Source organism: Caloenas nicobarica, chromosome 12 (genome assembly GCF_036013445.1).
Source record: "Caloenas nicobarica isolate bCalNic1 chromosome 12, bCalNic1.hap1, whole genome shotgun sequence".
Taxonomy (NCBI): domain Eukaryota; kingdom Metazoa; phylum Chordata; class Aves; order Columbiformes; family Columbidae; genus Caloenas; species Caloenas nicobarica.
In genome coordinates, this window is record NC_088256.1 from 20,232,947 (window position 1) to 20,250,431 (window position 17,485).

General features: G+C 40.3%; 1 protein-coding gene across 2 annotated transcripts in view; it reads right to left on the minus strand.

Annotated features, from left to right (window-relative positions):
- Positions 1-17,485, minus strand: part of AMMECR1 (AMMECR nuclear protein 1) — a 100,881-nt gene that overhangs the window by 36,963 nt on the left and 46,433 nt on the right. Inside the window, exon 3 of one of the 2 annotated variants that reach the window (XM_065643312.1) lies at positions 3,647-3,757. The exons of the other annotated variant lie outside the window; for it this stretch is intronic. Within the exon in view, the coding sequence (XP_065499384.1) occupies positions 3,647-3,757 (111 nt within the window). The remainder of the gene's footprint in view (positions 1-3,646; positions 3,758-17,485) is intronic. 2 annotated transcript variants of the gene reach the window in all.

Below are 17,485 nucleotides of genomic sequence, written 5' to 3' on the forward strand. Positions count from 1 at the left end.
TAATCTTGCAGTTGGACAGTTTGCTTTACTGCATGGGACAGGAGGAAAGGGCCAGTGCTTTTCACAGACAGCAGGCAGGCGATATGGCAGCTACACGGACTAAGAATCTTGAAATCGCTGACAAATATCAAGCAGTAGTTGATGCCACTGGTAGCCAAATCCTCATATGGAATCTACACCTGAATTCAGTTATGAGAAAGTTGAGTTGCAGGTTTCATTTCCTTCAGTCTCGTGCTTCCCAATCTTCCCTCTGTTTTCTGGTCTCGATGGACCACATCTAGGCTGAATGGCTGACAGCAGTCACATTGCTCACAGGTGGGGCGGCAAGTAGAACACACAACAAAAAGACTGATTACACCATACAGTCAGTAGAGACAGGCCTATACTAGTTAAGGAGGGTGGGTTACATATTATTTTAAAATTTAAAACCAGTTTTCAGCCATTATGCTAATCTACTTAAGGCTTGGCGTCCTCCAGTTTTTCTTCACTGCTTTCTTCTATGACAGAAGGCTCTGTCATGTAACACGTCCCTTTATCTGCCTCTTCTCCACCATCTCCCTGCCCAAATACATATTCTAGCCCTGACAGGATAAACCAACATAGAGTTAAAACTTCATTTATACACCTATACTTGTTATATCCACTAGGCGCAAAACATGACTTCAAATTATATGAAATGAGTAGAAAAACTAAACTATAATGAATAAATGAAACCATTTTATTCAGTATCTCAAGAGCAGGAGTTTAAAACTTCAATGCCAAAATCTAAGTCTTACAGCTGAACAGGATACATGAAAAAATAATTTATCAACCTGTTATGAAATTCTGTAGTAACCTGCTTCCAAGTTCACTGTATTTGCTTGAAGGAGCTGTAAAACACAAGGTATTTTTTATAATCTGGATTGGTTTATTTTTACATGTTCAAGTGGGATATTGAATTAACACATTCAGTCTAAAGGACTATTTTGCCCATAATAAACTTCTTACATCCTAACATACAACATTCAAGACTGTAAAGCATTTTGGACAAGGTTAGGTTTTTATGCAACTAGCCTCCTAGTAAAATGATATAAAAACTACTAAATCTGAATCTATCTTTTCATGAAGTTCTGCAGAAGACTTTAATAATACACTTCCTTTCAGTCTGTACTTTCCTTATATCAGTGTTTCACTGATATAACTGCAGAGAAAATTGAATTCTAACCTGGAGATTTTATTAGGAATGCAGTGCTAGCATTTTTAACTATGGGTATTCTCATCCCTCCTCATGACTTAGGCAGATGCATCCAATTAATGATGAATCATTCTACATAAATTTCCTGTTTAGCGCATACTGGCAATACCAGCATAACAACCTACAGACCTCAAAACAGGGAACAGAACCTCACTTGGTCACGTATCATCACCATTTTTGTTTACAGACCCCCAAAAGGTTTGGGGTTTGTTTTTTGTTTTGGTTGGTTTGTTTGTTTTTTAAGTGGGAGGTACAGGTGTCCCAAGAAAGAAATTGTTCACTTCAGATTCCTAGATGAACTATCATTATGCCATTTCAAAGAAACTACACTATTGCATGCAAGATTTTTTTTCCTCTTTCAGGAATTGTCGTATCTCCTGCAGAAGCCTATTGCCCACATGCTGCTGGATCAAGCCATAACGTTCTAGTTTCTGATCCCTTCTGGGGGGCCCGTGGAGCTCCAACCTCGGAAAGTTCATTGACATTTCAAAGGCATTTTTGTTACTCCTCATCTCTCTCTTCTGGAAGCACTGTAGTTGAAAAGACCAACACCATGAAGGAAATTGATCCCAGATAACCCTCTCTTTCTTTTTTAAATAACGATTGATAGAAGGGAACAACTTTTTCATACATTCAGATATGAACTTTACATTTCAGTCGTCATACCTGAAGTTTAAACAAAAAAACCCAACGCAACGCATTTTTGGTGCCATAGACATGAGAAAGGTTCCCTATAAAAGGTGACAAAATCCAATATGCCACTTAATATAAAATATTATTTTAAAACAGGTGATGATGTCTCAAAGATTTTTGAAAAATAGGTTGCTACATAGTTTCACTTCTCTCATCTTGAAAATTACCAAACTATCTATCCTCTGAATAGCCTCGTATAAACTTCCACAGCATGTGGTCAGCATTTCAACACTACACTGAAAAGATTTCAGTTCCCTTTCATTTATATCATTTTTCATATACTTTGACTTCAGCTTTCAGAGTTAGGATCTTCAAGCATTTTTAAATGTATGTAAGAATATAGGCCTGTTTGATTTGTGAGAATGGAAAAATCTATGAGCAACCAAGAGTACATTTTTGGCTATCACCTTCTTTTCTTAGTCTTAGGGGTAATTTTCTGCACAAGCTCACTGTTCTCAATCAGGCACTATAAAGTGTACACTTAAATCAAATGGTGTCCAGTGCAGGGGACAAGTTGTTTTTCCTCCACTTTGGCTCATTAATGACTTTTAACCTTCAACAGAGAAATGGCTTCGAATTTTATTGTAAGCTGCTTCTCACTGACCCTTTTGATTGCTGAAGTTTTAAAGAACACAACCAGAACCACTGCAGACCACATAACAAATAAAACCAACATAATAAAGGTAACTGGGTCTTTCAGAAGTTTGCAAGGGCTCCAGGAGATGAGCAGTTGATTCCTTCAAGCTGAGCAGAGAAGCATGAAATGAACTTCAGCTTGCAACAAACTCAGAAGACATGTAAGAAAGAACATGTCCCATTTTAATATTATTTAACACTGGGACTGACAAGGAGTTTTAACAGCAAAGAGGAAGATCCTTTAATGGAGGAAAGCCTCAAATCTGGAGTGATCTGGAGGCAGCAATTATTAAAAGTGATGACAATTTTAGATGTCTACACATGCCAGAATGTAGTTTCTATTTTAAAGCACTATAAACAGTCTATTGTAACCGAGTGGAACAACATTCCATTGATTCTTCAGAAAATAAACTTAAGAAAACTCTTAGAAAAAGCAAGTAGAAAGCTTGCTACTAGCTCTAGTGATAAACTTATTAGTTTTCACTCTATGCAAAAGAAATGGAACAATATTAAGGTGAATGAATTTAGGTGTAGATCAAAAAAATGAAGGATTATGCTGCCAGGGAGTGAAGGATTATCATCACTTACCTCCCTCATCCAGAAGCTTCCCACTCAGGGGCTGGGATGTATCTGAAGAGTAACATGTAATGGAAATTTGTAGCATTAAATTAACTGCAGCTGATTGGAAGCACCTGATGGAGAAGAGGTGAGAATACCTGCTGTTTTAGAAGTGTGAATAGGATAATCCCCAAATCTGACTTTTTCGTCTTCTGCCCTGACATTAACTATTAAGGTTAAAATTTGCCTGAACACTGCAAAAATACTATAACAGTCAGTTACAATAAGCTACCGGAGAGTAGTTTTCCAGACCAATACAAAGAAAAAATGCTCAAGTTATGGTTTTTGACTGAGACCATAGCCTCATGACTGACACCAGGAGTCAAATAACCAGGCAATACACTTGGCATCAAAAGGAGATAAAAGTTTTCATTGCTCAGTAGTGGCACAGCCAAAGCACGCCTATCATCTCCTCAGTACACTATCGAAATACGTAAGTCAAGGCTCCAAAAACCAAAATCTTACCTAGTAAGTGTGTACTCCCTGAGTCCTGAATGCAGGTTCATGGCGGAAAAAGTACCTATGCATCCACGCAATCGTTTATCTCGACCAATCTTCCACGTTACAAACAGTGGGCTGTGTTAGGGAAGAAAAAAAGACATGATCACAGAAGCAATATTGACAGTCGGTGGGAAATTTCAGCAACAGTGCCCTTCCACTTCAGGCAACGAGGGGCCAAATCTCTAGAATAACTGTATCTGAGCAAGCCGTAGTATTTAGAAATGTCCTTTGCAATTGTTTTGACTGTACTAGAAACCTGGCTCATGCGATACAATAGAAAATAAGATTACTGGAATAGTTAATGGACAGAATTAAACTGCTTGGTAATATATGACATGCTCAGTGTCCCTCATTGTTACCCATTAACCTTCTCCTATAAATAGGAAAAGCCTCAGAGATCTGTACGTAAGCAACCCTTTACAGAAGGGAAAAATACCCCGTCACACTAGTCACCCCTCCAGCTGAACACAAATACTTTGGTCCTTAACACTGCTGGCAAGGAACTACCAGAAACCCTTGGAAGACAAGAAAATTTAGGAACACTCTCCAAACTTGAAGAACTGCCTGGGGCAAGGATATTTTCCCCATGAATCCCAAGTCAGTATTCAAGAATGTCAAAAATGTCCAGGAGTGGAACAAAATCTCTAGTAAGTTGAACATGCCTCAGTTATATGAGTATGACAGTTACAAAGAAATGCTTCTACCAAACAGCTTTGTGCCGATCTATACGCTAAGTTAACAAGAAGAGACAAACTATACAGCTTTTGGGGACCAAGGTTTTCCTTGCGGTTTTAGGGCATCGCATCAACACATAAGCAACAGAAAACTACACAAACTTGAATTTCTCAAGGGAGCGCACGTGGCTCCTGGATACCCAGTCCTCTCAATTCTAACAAACATTTATATTCCTCAGATGAACAGGGATGTATAGAGAAGAAAAAGCATACAAAATTTACTATTTTTCCAGAAATGAGACAAATCAAAGTGGACGACACAGACAACAGTGCACTTTCCCTTACTGTTAGGCTTAATAAATAATAATAATTTAATAAAAGGCATTTTAGCAAAAGAACTTGACACAGGGTATTCTTCATCACCAATAGGTGCACATTTCTGAAGAACAAGCAACCCCACGCCACCAAACCAGGGAGCAGCTCCTTGTTAAATCCCAAAATATATCTGGTGTTAATTTTTGTAGAAAGTCATAGGCCCTTCAGACATAAATCTAGATGATTCTTGAGATGCAAACCACAGCCACGTTGCTCTGAAGCTGGCAAAGCGCATCTCTGCCATTTAAAGCATCTGCACCCGCCACACGGCCGCTGGAGGAAGCACAATGATTCCTCCACAAAGCTCTTGGACCAGGCATTGTCATCTGCAGCTCTGGACACACGGACAAACCGCCACACTGGACTTATCTTGGGGTTTTTTTTTCATAGTGTCTGTGCTATATAGCCCATAGCCGTTGCTATGAAGATCGAGACGTCTAAGATGCGGTGACCTACCCCAGGCTAGCACTTGAGAAGCGTGAGATTACAAAGCAAACGTAATTACCACATAGAATCATTTCAGTTGGAAGAGAGACCCCTGGGATCGAGTCCAACCATAACCTGACCAACTCTAGCACTAAACCATGTCCCTAAGAACCTCAACTAAACACCTTTTAAACACCTCCAGGGATGGTGCCTTTAAGGAGGGAAGGAGATCCGGAAGCACAGATACAGTCAAAAATTCACAAAAAGTCAAGCTGAGCTGGTTGCATGAAAAAAATAATAATTTTATTCTGTTACTACTATCAGCTGCAAATAATGAGCAGATTTACAACAGTGCACTGTAAGATTAACGATGCTGCACTGCAAGACAGCCTTTGATAACTATGTCTTACCTGGCTCCTCATCTGAAGGATCAGTAAAAATACAACCTGCAGGTTTCTCTGTGTTCTGTGAACCTCCCTTTCTAGCTACATTAAAGATTCTTAAAATGTACTAAGGCCAAGAGCTTTATTGTACGAGCAGCTGAGCCACTGCACAACCACGTGGACCACTGCACAGTGTAACAGGGGTGGATGTAGCTGTGCGGGCACATATATAATACATAGGTATGTGGGGGGGTTGGACTCTCAAGGAATAGCCCATATTCCTTGTCTCCTTCCAGCCTGTTTGCTTTGCCTGCTGTGGCACAAGATATTCCCCCTGCGATGGCAGAGAAGGATGTTCTGCAGCCTCTGCAGCTGCGCCCCAACCACTCCAAACCTTCCAAAACCAGAGCAAGTTCCTCCTTATTTCACTGAACTGGACAAGTTGCCTTCTTTCAATGATGACAAATAGAAGAGGAAGCTGAAGTCATATCTTTCTTTTGGATATCCTTTTATTTCTTTTTGCCCTGCCCCCTGTCTCCCTTTGTTGTTGTTGTTTGATAAAAACCGAAGAGCATAAAGCCAGAAGAGACTATTATCTAACATTAGTAGAATGCAGCAAGCGGTATTTTACTAACGTTTTCATGAAAGGTACCCCAGCTCCCCTAAATGTTATCAACAAAATTATTAGATCACAATGGCACTGACAACACTCTCTCCCCTTGCACAAAAACAAGCCTGAATATGATTCAAATTGGACTCCAGGATTATTCTCTTGACCTTCATATTTGGATGATGAGATTTATTAGCTGTAATACACTTAGTGGAGGGCTATAATTCAGGGACACATATACACATTTACTTTCTCATCAAAACTGAATTCCTTCTAGGATGCATCATTACTGCTACTTTAAAAGGACAATAGAAGAAAACATCCAAAGACCGTTGCTGAATGTCAAACAGATTAGTGAAATTTTTGCATATGCTTTGAAGGTCCTTGTCAATGGGTACCAACAGAAAAAAAGTAAAGGTTATATACAAACATACCGTCCAGACAAAATTTAAACTTCTATCTATTGGCTAAATGAACCACCACTGGTAGCCAGACATGCTATACAGCACAAAATCTGCCTAAAGATGTTCTTCCAGCCTTTCAACTTCTGTATTCCCCCACATTTGCCTCTCTGCTCCCCAGGAGTCACTAAAGGTATCAGCATGTCTACACAGAAGATATAAGCCTACTGAACAGAATTACTTTTCTTAATTACCACCACACATGATTTCAAAGTGTCACAGGGACTAAAGGTTCAGAGCAGTCAGTGACCCAAGAGGATTCGGACTCTTAAAAATAAGGCTGAAACAGTTGCTGCTATCATAAGGAATAATTATATTCTATAATTCTCTTCATAAGACATCCACATTCTCCACCTTAAAAATTACTAGAAATAATGGGGACACCCCCCCCGCCCCCCGAATGAAAAATTAGAAGGCACCTCAAAACCTCACTAAAGTTCAAAACCTCTGGAAAAATTCTGATTTCCTGCTCAAATGTTTTCCCAGTCAGCTTGTACCCAGCCATTCCTGTGCCAACATTGTCCTTTAGTTTAAATAGTTCTTTTTCCCTTCCCGGTTATTATTCCCCAAAGTATTTATAGAAAGAACTCACATGCCTCTCCAGACCTCACTTTGCTGAGGTAAATGGGCTGTGTTCATTTGGTTTCCTTTCACAGGGGATCTTTCCAGTCTGACCATCACAGCTCTTCTCTGCAGCTTTTTCCAGTTTAAATTCACCTTCTCGAACATCAGTGTCCAGAACTGTCTGCGGAATTAGAGAGGCGGGTCTCACGCCTGCATTAATGCTTCCATCTCTGAACTGGAAACACTGACTGCTACATTTTAGGATTAATTCTCACAGCCTAATATAAAGTCCAAGTGTGCCATTCAAAACTTTACAGAGCATTTCTAGTCTTACACTAAACAAAGACAACAGAAAACCTTCTCACAGAATCTAGACAAGCTATGCAGAGAAAAGAATTGGTTTATTTCTAGTGATGCTCTTTTGCTTTTTATTGGCATCCTTGGTTTCAGCTGCTTGCCTCTTTTCTCCAAGCCTGCAATGCTTCTCTTGTCTATTAAAGCCAATAAGCCACAAATAAACTTGCCATCTAACATAATTGCAAATCTGAGATCTGAGGCTAAGTGCCAAACTCCACAGATGTCCATGTCAAGAACAGCTAAGTAAATAGGTACATTTTCAACCTGAAAAAACATCCTGATCTTCATCTGTTATCTGCTTTTCTTAGAATAAAAAGGAGGGGTTTTTTTGAACACCACATTGTTAGACCTAAACCAAAAATTTATACCTCCAGGCACTTGAAAGAAAACAGAAGAGAAGAAGATAAAAATCTTCAGTAAAAAGCAGAAGAGGCAGCAGATGTGATGCTAGGAGCCCAACGACGTACAGCAAGGATATGGACACACATCGCAGGCTGGAGACGAGGCCTCTTTTTGCCTAAAGAAGTTTGAACCCACGTATCCCACAAGCGTGGGAGAGCATATCAGGGTGGAACGCGTTCAGCTTTCTGACTCTGGCTCCCTCTTGATTTAGTATGAAAGCTAAGGTGGGTTTGTTCGTTTGTTTTGGTTGGGGCTTTTTTGTTTATTTTGTTTGGTTGGTTCTTGTTTGGTTTGTTTAAATTCACCAAACCAGGTGCTGCACTACCCTGAGAGGGCTCTAACAATCGGCTTCAAATAGTTCTCTTACTCAGTTTAGGGTGAAGCATCTTATTAAACAGGAAAACAGCTCCGAGCTTGGGAATGAGCACTCTTGAACCAAGAGACGTGGAAATTCGCTTGTCTGACAGGTTATCCAGCTTCTCATCACGGAGCCAGGAACCTCTGACAGCCTCTGCTGATGGTGTTAACAACAGGAGCCATACAGAACATCCCAAACACTCAGTTCCTGAAAGCTGGTGGTAGATCACAGAATCATAGAACAGTTTGGGTTGCAGGGCCCTTCCCAGCTCCCCCAGTGCCCCCCCTGCCATGAGCAGGGACATCTGCACCAGCTCAGGTTGCTCAGAGCCCCGTCCAGCCTGGCCTGGGATGTCTCCACCACCTCTCACTGGTATCATTCCCCCACTACTCATGTAGAGCAGAGTGCGCACAAGGTGTTTCAAACTGTACAGAAGCAGAAGAGACCAAATCCAGATCCTTAGAAGCATCTGTAAACACCTTAATCATTCTTCTTTCGTAAGGGTTTGTATTTTGTAATTTTTCATTTGTTTGTGAACCGGACACTGAAAAAATATTTCCATTTAAAACTGTTTACGGGTGCCACAGCAAACTCGGAAGCAACCTGAAAACTATAAACTTTCCACCCAGTCACTGCTGTTTATGGAAAAGTCTTGCCCAGCTCTAACCTAAATAGCAGGCAATTGTTTCAGTTATTTGCTAGAGAGGTTGTCAGGCACTACTCCACAAAAACCAGCTGATCATGCCTATTGTTTTCACAGAATCACAGAGTGTAAGGGATTGGAAGGGACCTCAAAAGATCATCTAGTCCAATCCAGAGACAGTTGCAACACAGTTTAAATTAATATTGCTGCCTTATATACAATTGCTGTCATCAAAAGGGGCATACACAGTCTGTCTCTTTGACAGGCTGCTGCAATACATGCATGTGTCCAACACCATGAACACTGACCCTAAAGGCTGGCCAGAAAACACGTGGCTGAAGCACGGGTCACCCGATCAGAGTGCTGCCCTGCATGCCACTTCAGCTACTATTACACCATTTTCATTAATGAAGAAACTAGGACAGCCCTGTACTTTACTGGAGCATTTATCTGCTACAGCTTCTGGAGAGCCGGAGCACTTAACATGAAGGTCAAGAGATATAAACCTATATTAACATTGGAAGAAAGTATCAAAATATTCTTATACACCATGCTTACCACTGCCTTAAGCATATTTCTTATTAAAGTTTTACAATCAAAAGTCACCTAAAGCAATTATTGACCTGCTTGCTATACATTACTGAAAATATTTAGACTGAGAGCAAAAGCGTGCAAGCTACCTTAGTAATCAGCTATAGCAGTAAGAGTCAGCAGGCCCACAACTTACACTGACATCATGTAGAAAGCATTGTTAAAAATACCTTAATGTAAAGCAGCACTGGATACAAGCTGCCTTTTATTTATCAGCACATTTAATTAAAAAGTGTAGGGATTCTTTAAGCTGGGGCGTGGGGGAAAAGGCAAGAAGTATGAATACATTTGTCTTTTTCTGGTACCGTCAGAAGCAGTTTCTCTTCCTTGTGATGGATAGGGAGGAAAAGAAAGGGGAGAAAGGTGGGAAGAACAGGTGAAAGGACGGGTAACAGACCAAGAATATTTCTCTACTTTCATAAAAGATGAGAGAGAACTTTCTTGGTTTCACTTGAAGGCTTCTAAGTAGTAAACAAACTTGCAGGACTTTGAAAAGGATTATTGATGAACTGATCGATAAAATTATATTTAGACATACCTTTTAATTATAGTTACTTAACCTACCATCTTTTACATCCAGAGAAGGAAAGTCTCTACAGCCCTAATGTTACCGGACACCCGGGGCTGCAGGATCAGACACTTGGAAAAGTCGCACACTCAGCCCTTCGGAAGACCCAAGTGCTCCCGAGGATTTCCAAGGTACAACACGCCCAGAAAGGACTTTAAACAAGCAAAGTGGCAACAGCAGTTTTTCTTTTTTTGTTTTACACAAGTGAGTGAGCTGTTGTTCCTACATTCTAGAAATGTAAACATTTCTACTTTTTGACATCAAGCTTCATCTTATGTGGGATCATTGTACACCTTCAAATAATGCTAAACCCTCACGCCGTACTGTTTCAAACTAGAAGCATCTGGATAAAGAGAAATGAAAGCTTATCGTTAGAGCAGCGTGCGATGCCAGCCTTATTCGGCCGCACAGAGCGCAGGCTCCCCGCTAACTGCTGCGCTCCCAACTTCGTTATACTCCAGATGTCACAATTCAGTGAGCTGATCCACATTACTCAATACACGAGAACACAGCTCAGTAATGAAGGAGGCGGGAACACGTACGCCGGTGGCTTTATCAGGGGCATCTACACGCACCGAGGCGCAGGATGGAGGCAGATATGTTGAAAGATTTCTAGTTTGTGATGAAAGGGGAAACTTGACGGATGATATTATGGAGCTGGTCAACAACGGCAAATCTGGCAAGTGCTTTTCTGCAACAGTCACACGAGCACACGATGTGGTGCAAGGACATTTTAGCTGACCAGATATGTTCTGGAAAAAAAGCCGGTGAGGCACAAGAAAGTCAAGACAAGTGGTTGCAAATCTCCAAAGATGAACAAGGGAGAATGGCAACACCACCACCACCCTACCCCCACTTTATAAAGAATTAGATAAATATAGACAATTAATGCATAAGATTTTTCTGGAAGACAACAGAAGCAAGAAAATGAAGAAAAAGTCAGTAGCTCCTCATGGGAAAGGAAATTTCCGCACAGGAAATGGACACAAATGCAAACAGAGAACAACACTCAGAGCAATAGATCCACTTGGAGAAATCAGAAATAAATCATGTTATTGAAAAGAAAGACAGAAAAAACAACAAAGCACAAGAAAGAGAGGCAAAATGAAGACAATCAATTTGCAACATGAGAGATGGATATTCATGATTATAAAGGAAAAACAACTACCGTGTGAGAAGAAAGAGAAAGACACGGAATTGTTGGCCAGTTATTTAACTCGAGAGACTTGGGGGGACACCCAGCAACAGAAGAGGGTAAGAAACCCAAACTATTAAATGATCGATTTAAAAAATCCCAATGGTAAGACACATGAATGCTGGCACTGACTGCCTGGGAGGACGTACAGCTGCCATCGCCAGCGTCTCCTCAAAGGCTTCCAAAACCAGGGCACTGCCAGGAATACTGGAAATATATTTGATTCCGCCCTTTAACAAGAGAGACCAAATGGCCTCCTGATGTTTACTGCAGACCCATTTTCTGATTTTGTATGATGCAATATAAGAGAACAAAGGGACAATTCACACACAAAACTGTCTGTTAAATTGGGGAAGAGACCGTTGTCATTATAAACCTCCAGGACTGGAAAAAAAAATCTGATCAAAATCACATTCATCTCACACTTCCGTATGCTTCCTTCTGTGTAGCAGTATTACACAAATTGAGAAAAAGAGAGACATAACATTAACCATATCCTAAAGATCAGAAAACTTTAATTTTATTGCTTCAAGGAGTGGAAGGCTGAGTAGTTTCAGTGAGGTTCAAGGTGCTATTCAACACTTGAGTGTGGAAGCCCTTTCTGAATCAAGAATAGAAGGCGGTTTCTTCAGCAACTTATCTACAAGTTCAAAGCGGGCTCTGAAGTGAAAATGTAAAGTGCACGGATGGTAGTCTTACTATTCTGAAAGGCAATATAAAGAGCCTTTTGGGGGTAGAGTAAATATATATATTTTTTTCTAGTATTAGCTCACCTTAAAGAATTTAGTCCTTCAGTCTAGTTAGCCTAGATGGAACCAAAAGGTAGGTTCCCCACTATGGTGCCACTTAACACATTTTGACATGATTTAAAAAGCACTACTTGCTTGACTACTTTTACACAATCAGAAAAAGAATTAGCTATTAAGTGTCTGAAATACATTACCCTGCCTGCGTTCAATTACATACATACACCCCCCCCCCGCAATGTACTAGGATAATTACTTCATCTAGCAAAATTCATAACGACTGGAGTATGTCTGAAAAAAAACACAGATTACCCCGAAAAGGAGGAAATTTATTCTGCGATACTGTTCTTCCTTGTGGGAGATATGCTGAGATTCTTAAAACCGCTTTATGTTGCATTAGTCCTTCAGCACATTTAGTCGATGAAGAAGGCTCATTCCTGCCAATAGATGATGATCCAAAGATAATCACCACAATCTACTGGCTTCAGAAGCTGGAAGCAAGAGCTTCAAGTTTTTTGTTCAAATACTACATAATTACTGAAAAAGTTATTAAATACTTCTGAAGGCACAGCATATTCTTTCCATCATTCGCAGGACTAAATCATCAAATGAGCAACTCTTCCAAATACTGTATTTCAGAAACAAGCATTTAGAGATTTCTTTCTTTCCCAATATAACAGACTTCGTATATTTGGCGGTTTTCCTGAAATCGCTACATGCCCTACAGAGATCAGCCTCACAATCGAAACCTGAGCTGCTAGGTGTGAATTTGTTCGTAAGTTCTGCTTATCTAAGCAGCTAATCTTAAGGAAGGTCAGAAAGCAGCTACTATTTTAAGAAAACCTAGTTTAAACAACAGCATAATCGGGGTTAAAAATAAGAGGACTGCTTACTCGTAGGTCATTTTCTAAAGTGAACCTACGACACCTTAATTAAGATTGCATTCAATATATTAAAATTCATTTAAAAACGGACATAACTTCACAAATACAGCCAGATGATGCAGGAGTGGTGCTGCTGTTCTTGTACACTAGATTTATGAGCTGATGCAATATGGGCGGCATTCCAGAAAAGAGAAGGTGAAAGTAACAATTTATAAGGGGGGGACAACAACTTTTCGGTATGCCCAGATTGGATGCTCGGTTCGGCACTAGCCTGTATTTACAAAGTGGTTCCTTTGCACCTCTTCCTCCAACTCCCACAAGACAATCCATAAACTTTGTGAAACAAATTGAGTTTCTATGACATATGTTCTTAAGTTCGCTGTTCACTTTGCTAAAATAAATATTTACATGTAACAAGATCCAGAACTACTCAGAAATCACACAAGTTGGTTATGTAGGCTTATTTAGCGCTGCTAAAAAAAGATTTGAATGTTTACAGTTCCTCAGAGAAACACAATCCACAGTAAAAGTTACGTTCTCCACGAGGAGAGAATCACAGCTCAGGACAAGAGCGGCTCTACCCCCTTTTATACTCAAAGACAGCGTTGCCAGCCCACAAGCGTGTTTGAAACCAAACAGAAGGATTTGCAGCAGGACTGAACTGCACTTTCGAGAAACAGCCTTTGCAATGGCACCGTCCTCTTCCTCAAATTCCCATAACGACAACCTCAACCGGGTACAGATTGGGTTTGTGCGAGGGCTGACCTGTCACACTGCGGAGTGTGCAAACCCCAGCCAAGGAGACACGCCGGTTCATCGGCTCCTTCTGCTTCAAATTACAATGCTTCGACAACGTCCCAACTGCACTTCTCGTCCACCACAAGCTCCAAGACCATCCAGCTGGTTTATATCTCAATCAGCAGATATCAGGTTTATACATCTGGATAGCTGTTAAATCACTAAGTTCAATTAAGTCATCTAGAATTGGGTATCTTCAAAACATCAATCCTTGGGGTTGTACCTCAGCCACTAAAGCCAGTTGTGTTTCCAAGACATTAAGATCAAGTTTAAGTGAGGACACGACACAGATCCTATGCAACTAGGCCAGAAAGGGCACAGGTATGGTCATATTTTTAAATTAAGAATTTTTAAAAATTATATATTTTTTAAAAATAAATAATATTTTTTTTTAAATCAAACCTTATAACTATTTCACCCATACAGCTGCAGAGACAGCTTTCCAAGTATGACCCGAGTATTAGCCAATGCAGTTTCACAAGGTTATTCCAACACCTTGGCCGCTGATCTTAGCAACAGCAGTATTAACACAGCCCTCATGTTTACTATTTCTTGTCAGAATCACGCATGCAACACAGAAACCATCAGTCACTTCCAATTTAAAATATTCTCTGCAATGATGAAGAACAGTGGCACAAAGCTGCCACCCACACAAAAGAGAGAGGGGAGGACACGATTTGGGAGTAGATATAAGGAAGAAAAAAGGAAGGAGAAGTAAAATGGAAAATTCATAGTTCCTCCGGAAGACTGTGGAAGTGAGGGAACAGTGGAGAAAGAGAAGAGCTTTTTCATCTTCCTCTGAACACCGAGTAGAATGGGTCTGATAGCCTTAAATAATAAAAGCTAACAAAGGAAAAAGGAACTACCAGAGCAGGACAAGGGGTCACATCCTCTTCACAGCACAGCAATGGGGATGCCAAGGCTCCTCACCAGGGTATTATCACAGTCCTTTCTGTGATCATGCACACCGTGATCCCCTGCTCTTCCATATTTACCTCTGACTAGTCGGTTTAGCCATCTATCTTGTAAACTTCTGCTAATCCTATCCAAGCCCTGGACGGCAAAGTAAACACACAAACACGCTCCTCAAAACCAAAAATCTCTTTCCACACCAAAAATCACTGAAGACAATAAATAATCAGCTTTAATTCATTTAAAAGGCTTATTGTTTTATATTCTTTCCACACGAGGTGGCTCAGAGGCTCTCGGCACAGGTCTGGAGGGAGATGCAGGTGCAGACAGACACCGCTCAGCTTATCTGAGCTGCCCAGCGCCAGCCATGCGAGAGCAGATAGGATGGCTCTGCACTCAGCCTAGCTCATTCTGGCTCTTCTTAAGCACTAGATCAGGAATTGCTGAACTGGACACCCTTTTATAACAAAGCCACTACCACGTAACACCCCTCCGATCGGCATTGCCAGCCTCACACAATTTGAGACGTGACAAGCTGTTACAGAATGGGAATAAACGACCAAAAAGCACAATTTATTCCATGAACACTACAGAAATAGAGCAGTAAGAGGCACTGTGGACACTGCTCAAGGTAAAGGTGATGAAAGCAGGTGTGAGTTTGGATTCCCCAGCTCCCATTTCTTACCAAGACAGGGAGCCATCCGACCCACGGGCTTCCAGATGGAGAAGCCACAGAAGCCCATCTGTACACAGCTCCTTATGGCAAACAGTAGGGCACTCGTGTCCTCAATGCCAAATACCATCGGTAGACACGAATTTGAAAACCAGTTGTTTATTTGGGAACTGACAGCTCAAGTGTCTATTCCTGCCTCCATCAGACTCTGGACTCATTACGCCCCCAAATTCATTCTTCCACGCATTGTGCTCATTTCTGTATTTCATGTGTTTTTATCTTTCATTTCCCTTCTCCCTCCCCTTCCATCTCCTTTTCCATTTCTGTTCTCCCTCCATCTTTTTCATACTTAATCTAGGTCTCTTTGTGACCAGCTTTTGAAAAGGAGGGAGGAAAAAAGTAATACTTAAGTTATTGCACACCACATGCCCATTACAAGTCATTGAGGGTTGAGGCCTTTCTCCCTAAACAGGTCACTACTTGCTTTCATAAATTCTTGAAACCTCATTTTGATTAACACCTCCGGAGTATTCAGTATGTTCCCACAAACCCAGTAAAAAGTTCCGAGAAAGTGGATTTTGATTTTTAAAATGCAAACATGAAGACTTAACTCCTGTTATCAAAACAACGCTCAGTCTCTCAAGATAGTACACATGTTTATTAAACACATCCAGGGTAAGGACTGTACCTCCAGATAAACTTTTGCTATAATGTCAAAAGCAACCAAGAACAAGTGTCAACATATCCTAGGTTATTAAGACACCATAACTTTTAACATTTAATAAAACTATATAACAATATATATATTTACATTATAAAACTGTTCACATTTATGCTCTGACCTACTTAAGCAAATTATATTTCCCTAATTGCACAACTATGAAACAGAGCAGAAAAATCAGACTTTATGAAGTTAATAAATCAATACAGTGTTATTACAGATTATTAACATTGTTATTACAGAGTTTGCACTCACCTGACTATGACTTTCTATGAGGTATATTTAAATATTTCTAAGAAACATAATTTTGTTCCCCAATACCTTTATTATTAGTCATGCATTATACTCCTTTTAATCAACTCAAACTAACTTCAGATTATACATTGAAACTATTGGTTTGTTAACAAAAAACATTCACAAAACCTATTAAAGCAAAGCCGGTATTTTCGCCCTGGCTATTCCTACCTTTCCCATACCCCAGAAGACATTAAATGATTCCATGTTCCTTTTTGATAGCAGTAGACAGAAAAAAAAACAGGAAAATACTGCATTTGATCCAATAAATAGTTTGCATCAAGTAACTCTGGCTACATTTTAAGTGTTTTGAACCAGCCAGGTCCCAGGCACAGCCACCTCCCCACCCGAATTTCATTCTAAGAAAGGGAGCAACTTCAAACCACATGCTGCTCCCATATCTACAAATGAGCTCAAAACCCATGTACCCATGTTCAAGTGTAGTCAGATTAACAAGCATCTTACAAATTATCAAGTGTTCAAATTACCAAGCACTTAAAAGGACTGGCACCACTTATCCTTCCCCAGCAACGCTATGCAGTCTCTTCTCAGGAAAGGCCAAATAGTCCTGAATTAGATACGCTGTCAAAGAAAAACATTTGAAAGGATGCAACACAGTCACCTTAAAAACATACAACTAGAAGCTGTGCAAATCAAAGCTGAAACAATTTCAGTACCACCAAATATCTCACGTATAGTTTATGATCATTCTACTTACAAAGTGGAATTGATACAAAATACTTCCAGTGAAAGCATTTTCCTTTGAATTGCAATCAATGCATTGAAAGGATTCCATAGAACCCTTTCCTTAAATTCCATGAAGTAAAATATATCCAAACCCAAATATTTTAAAACCACCACATCCAAGACCTTTCCTTAGAAGTCACTAGCAAGAATGCAGCGACCACTGGTTTGGAGGTGCCAGCATCACGTTTCCCCTTCCAGCACCAGCAGGGTGCTTCAGGCATAAAATCAGTTTTCAAAGTTGACAGCGAAAATCATTCTCTAGGCACTGAAAGTCTGGAAGTTCGGTGCCACGACACCATTTCCATTCTTCTAAGAGAGCGAGCGATTCCCCGCTCACACATAGTTGTTGCATATTAACTACAAACCAAGAGCCAGAGAATATTGTTTTGCATAGATTTCAGACAGCAGCTTCACGCACAAC